This window comes from Clinocottus analis, unplaced genomic scaffold, assembly GCF_023055335.1.
Source record: "Clinocottus analis isolate CAN_PGR_092001 unplaced genomic scaffold, fCliAna1.0.p SCAF_20, whole genome shotgun sequence".
NCBI classification, from domain to species: domain Eukaryota; kingdom Metazoa; phylum Chordata; class Actinopteri; order Perciformes; family Cottidae; genus Clinocottus; species Clinocottus analis.
Window position 1 is genome coordinate 2,249,473 of NW_027175932.1, and position 5,205 is coordinate 2,254,677.

Below are 5,205 nucleotides of genomic sequence, written 5' to 3' on the forward strand. Positions count from 1 at the left end.
ACACAGACTGACAGCACTTTGTAGTTTAACTTTCTTGAAGAAATGTACTTTCTTGTTTCTTGTGGTTCTGAGTTTGTTCTCATAGTTTAAGGGTTAGGGTTTAATGCACTTATTGTAGGTTGCTTTGGATAAAAGCATGGGCTAAATGTAATGTGATATATAACACATATAGCAATGTATTTCACAGGCAGACAAGTGCAAAAGAAGTTGAAACCAGAGCTGGCAGATTACTTTTTTTTTGTCTTTTTTTTAAAGACCCAACAGTTGAGAATCACTGAGCTGCACACACGTTAAATATATATTTGTAAACACATTTGTAAACTACAGAGCAGAACAAACCGGAAGTCATTTGTTCTGAAACTTCCGGTGTAAACTGTGAAGGCAGCTGAAAGTTGTCCGACTTGATCGCAGTTTTTAGTCAACGCCCCTTAAGATTATAAATACGATTCTCCACCTACATTCCAGGAGAGACGGAGGTTTCACAAACGAACCTAATGCAAGCTGTTACGACACACACACACACACACACACACACACACACACACGCACACACGCACACACACACACACACACACACACACACACACACACGCAGAGGTATCGCGGCTCCAGAGACAGACGTTTCTTCAGGTGAGTCTTTTGTCATTCCATATTTTCTTACTTACTTAAACTATATTTCAAAGGTTTGACCTCAGACAGAATGCTGCGACACGTGAGATGTTCCACTCGTCTGTATTTAAATACAGGACAACTCCAAGTACCTGCCCACCGTACTGGGCTCAGGTGGGTAAATGCGTTATTAAATGCAGTAGAGTGTCACGAGTTAACGTACTAACTGACTAACAGAGTACTAACTATGTTAGTACTAACATACTAACTCACGATGAAGTACTTGGAGTGGAGTGTAAGTGGCATGAAGTAATACTCAAAAGTATACTTTAATAATTCCACCAGTGGCAGCTTTTACTCATGTACAAATACAAATACAACAATGTAAACAAAAAAAAGGTTTTATAGACAAAATATACATTAAAGTTACAAAAGTACTGATTCTCTCTCTCTCTCTCTTTCTCTCTCGCTCTCTCTCTCTCTCTCTCTCTCTCTCTCTCTCTCTCTCTCTCTCTCTCTCTCTCTCTCTCTCTCTCTGTGTGTGTGTGTGTGTTATATACATGTGTTTGTATATATATATTTATATATTGTTCACGCAGCCTTTTCCCCACAGACGATTGTCCACCATGTCGCAGGCGGTTCCCACGGTTCTCTCCGTCGACCCCGCTCGGGCTCTGGTGGACGAGACGTTCAGGGTGGCGGTGCAGAACCTTCCTCCCGGTTCTCCGGTGACGCTCCACTCCCTCCACCGCTCCGAGGACGAGGACTTCTGGGAGGCCTTCGGACACTACGTCAGCGACTCCGGAGGAACCGTGTCGCGTGGGTTCTCTTCCCTCGTTTTTCTTCATCTCTACAAAGCCTTAGCTTGTTGGTTTTCTTGTATTTTGTTTTGCTGACATCAATATGTTTGTAGTTGCAGAGGATTTAAGTTTTGGGGGAACGTACACGGGAAAAGAAGCCATGGGCTTGTTGTGGAGTATGCGTCCCGTCCCGGGCAGCCGCGAAGGCCTCCGGTAAAACATCCCAGTGGACTTGAGCTGCATTAGCCCCTGAAATCAATAACACAATGCATTGTCTTCTTCTAAACACTGAAACAGACCTGTTATAGTCTCTTAAAGCACTAAATGGCATCTTTAAATGGATTTCATTCTGATTAACACTCTAAAACATTACAAAATGATTCATTAAATATGACATGAGACAAAAAAAAGCAGCAAATTCTCACTTCTTTGGCTGTGGATCCACAGGTGAGCTGGTAAAATGAATATTTCTGTGTCACGTCAACTGAAACCTCGCGTGTTGTTGTTGTCATTAACGCACCGTGAATCTCTTTGTCCGTCAAGGTTGAGGAAGAGGAACGTCTGCAGCCCCCAGCTGGTCAACATCTCGGTCCACAGCGGACACGTGGAGGAGGGCTTCGGGGAGCGGGTCCCTCTGGCCTCGACGCTCGCAGAGAGGTGGTACCTGGGTCCGGGAGTCCGCAGGGTTGAAATCCGAGAGAAAGGAGTGCGAGGGACGCTGTTTATACCTCCAGGTGCCGCCGAGGAACACCTTGTCCTCTTGTTGTCTGTTCGTGGCTCGTAAAAGATCAATGTCTCAGCCGGATGAGATGATTGATGATCAGTATGAACCGGTTCCTCCTCAGGTCCAGGACCCTTCCCCGGCCTGATGGACATGTGGGGAGGAGGTGGAGGGCTGATAGAGTATCGATCAGCCCTGCTGGCGTCTCACGGTTACGCTGCTTTGGCGCTGGAATATTTCGGCGCCGATGAGCTGGAGTCAGCCAACGTAGAGTTCAACTACTTTGAGGTGAGTTAAAAATATATATATACACCGTTCAAAAGTTTGGGGTCACTTCGAAATGTCCTTATTTTTAATGAAAAGCACTGTTTTTTTTTCAATGAAAATGACGTTAAATTAATCAGAAACACACTCTATACATTGTTAATGTAGTAAAAGACTATTCGAGGTGGAAATGTGTGTTTTTTAATGAAATATCTACATAGGTGTAAAGAGGCCCATTTCCAGCAGCTATCACTCCAGTGTTGTAATGGTGCACTGTGTTTGCTAATCGCCTTAGAAGATTAATGGATGATTAGAAAACCCTTGAAAACCATGGGAAACGCTTTAAAAAAAAACGGAAAAACCTTTTAAAAAACCCTTAAAAACCCCTCAAAAACCGCAACAGTCCCTTGAAAATCCTTTAAATTCCTTGAAAACCCGTAAAACTCCTAGAAAATCATTAAAAAAACTTTTTCAAAAAACCTTAAAACCCCTCAAAAAAACCTTAACAGTCCCTTGAAAATCCCTTAAAAACCCTTGAATTTTTAGGAGACAAGGTTGGTTGCTTCACACACACTTGGTGAGGAAAGTCTTGCCGAGATGTATTGTTTCCTAACTTCCCGTCATCTACTTGTGCGCAGACGGCGTTCAACATCGTCAGTGAACATCCTCAAGTGATCCCAGACAGAGTTGGAATTTTTGGTCTTTCTCTCGGCGCCATCGTGACCCAATACCTGGCGTCCGAGAGCAGCGTCATCAAGGCGAGTACCCCAAACAAAAATTGTGAAACCTGCAGAACGTTTTGGCCCAGATGGTATAAAGGTAGATTTGTGTCTTTTTTGCCCAAGCAAATTTCTAGTTTGTAAGTAAATTATCTCCAAATCTTTGCTCTCAATAAAAAAAATACGTGCTCAAAAGAAAAAATTGCTCTCTCTCACTCGAAACCAAAAAAAATTCTCTCAAACAAATATACACCCTCAAAAAAGAAAAATTCTCTCAAAAAAAAGTCTCTAAAAAAAAAAAATTCTCCCAAAAAAAAATTCTCTCAAAAAAAAAAATCTCGCAAAAAAAAGTCTCAAAAAAAAAATCCCACAAAAAAATCTCAAAAACAAATTTCTCTCAAAAAAATAAATTCTCTCTCAAAAAAAAATCTCAAATTTTTACATCATAGAGCTTTTTTTTGAGCAATTTTTTTAATTGAGAGCAAAGATTTGGAGATAATTTACTTACAAACTAGAAATTTGCTGGGGTAAAAAGGACACAAATCTACCTTCATAAGATGCGACGGCGTGGAGAACCACGCGGCGGTGCCGGTGTCTGAAGAGTGCGTTGTTGTTTTGTTCCAGCCTCGTTGCTGCGTTTGTGTCAGCGGCATCCATCTTTATCCACGAGATGAGAGCCTCCGAACGTTCTACCAGATGATGATCTCGTAGGTATTCTGTTATTCTCTGTGACATGAAGCCAGTCGCACACACTGGGACCGATATCACGCTGACTTACTTGTAACCGCAGGAATGCTCACAAGGTGCAAGTGGACAAGCACAACCGTGAGATATGGCGAGGTATGATGCTACCGCTTCCCGAGGATCGCTCGCAGAAACTGGACGTGAGTACTAGAAGGAGACTATATATTGGTTTGCTTAAGCAGATATCTGCCTTTCATTAAAGACTCAGGTTGTATAGAAGTCTATGCTTCATGTGTTTAAAGCTGCAGTCTCTCTCCTGACCACCAGGGGGCGACTGCTCTGGGTGTATAGAAGTCTATGCTTCATGTGTTAAAGCTGTATTCTCTCTTGTTTTATTCTAACAAACATTTCAAACATTTTGTGGTGAATTCTCTCGCAGTTGGGGAAAATAAACTGTCCTGTGTTATTGGTGAACGGCCTGGATGATCAGAACTGGCCCACAGTGGAGTGTGCTGAGGATGTGGGTACACACACACACACACACACACACACACACACACACACACACCCACACACACACACACAGTTCAGAGAACTGAAGAGAAACGGATGTAATCTAATAACTCTTTAGAGGTTTTTACCTGCTGGAGCTTCACAGACATGAAATCCAGTCTGTGCTGTTTTGATTTGACCTTTGACCTTTTGACCTCCCCTCAGGTTGCCCACATGATGCGAGCAGCAGGAAAGGAGCACCTGCTGACCAGAGTTGAGTACCCAGGTACTGGACATCTGATTGAGCCGCCCTACTCGCCTCACTTCAGAGCCACGATGTTTAAAAAGATCCACACGCAGGAGAAAGGTGAGTTCTGCTCATTAAACACTCTCACAGGGTTTGTTCTTTGTTTTTATATATACACACACACACACACACACACACACACACACACACACACACACACACACACACACACACACAGGTTTAATGATGTTCTCTGGTGTGTTTCAGCGATCTTGCTCTGGGGAGGACAAACCAAACCCCATTCAGACGCTCAGGAAGACTCCTGGAACAGGATCTTGGCTTTTCTGCAGCAGCATCTGTTCTCCTCCCAGAATCCCAGAGCCAAAATGTGAACGCGTTCACTTCCTCACGCGACGCCGCAGGAAAACACGAGATCAGGTCACAGACATTAAATTACTGATTCAATAAAATAAAAACGTTTCAGTTAAATGTTGATGCAACTTCTTGGTGTTACCACTAGAGGGCGGTAGCTTTTAAATGACTTAACTAGGCTGCCATCTTTACCCTCAAATGTAAGTTATAACTTTATAGTATCAACTGTTTCTAAATAGTGAATAATGGAATACATAGCTCTGTTGCAGAGAGAGAGAGAGAGAAAGAGAGAGAGAG

At 42.9% G+C, this 5,205-nt stretch overlaps 1 protein-coding gene across 3 annotated transcripts; it reads left to right on the forward strand.

Moving 5' to 3' along the window:
• Positions 1–475: 475 nt before the first annotated feature.
• On the forward strand, positions 476–4,989 carry LOC137791522 (peroxisomal succinyl-coenzyme A thioesterase-like). Of its 3 annotated transcripts, XM_068586524.1 has the most exons (12): positions 476–630; positions 747–783; positions 1,223–1,428; positions 1,523–1,622; positions 1,953–2,143; positions 2,255–2,418; positions 3,033–3,152; positions 3,738–3,820; positions 3,904–3,997; positions 4,237–4,317; positions 4,515–4,656; positions 4,804–4,989. In XM_068586524.1, exons 1-12 carry the CDS (start codon positions 495–497, stop codon positions 4,926–4,928), a joined length of 1,479 nt encoding a protein of 492 aa, XP_068442625.1. In that variant the 5' UTR covers positions 476–494; the 3' UTR covers positions 4,929–4,989. The 3 variants fall into 3 exon arrangements, with proteins under 3 accessions (XP_068442625.1, XP_068442627.1, XP_068442626.1); XM_068586526.1 differs by lacking the exon at positions 747–783; XM_068586525.1 differs by lacking the exons at positions 4,237–4,317; positions 4,515–4,656; positions 4,804–4,989 and having other exon boundaries at positions 3,738–3,824; positions 3,904–4,000.
• The last annotated feature ends 216 nt before the right edge of the window (positions 4,990–5,205 follow it).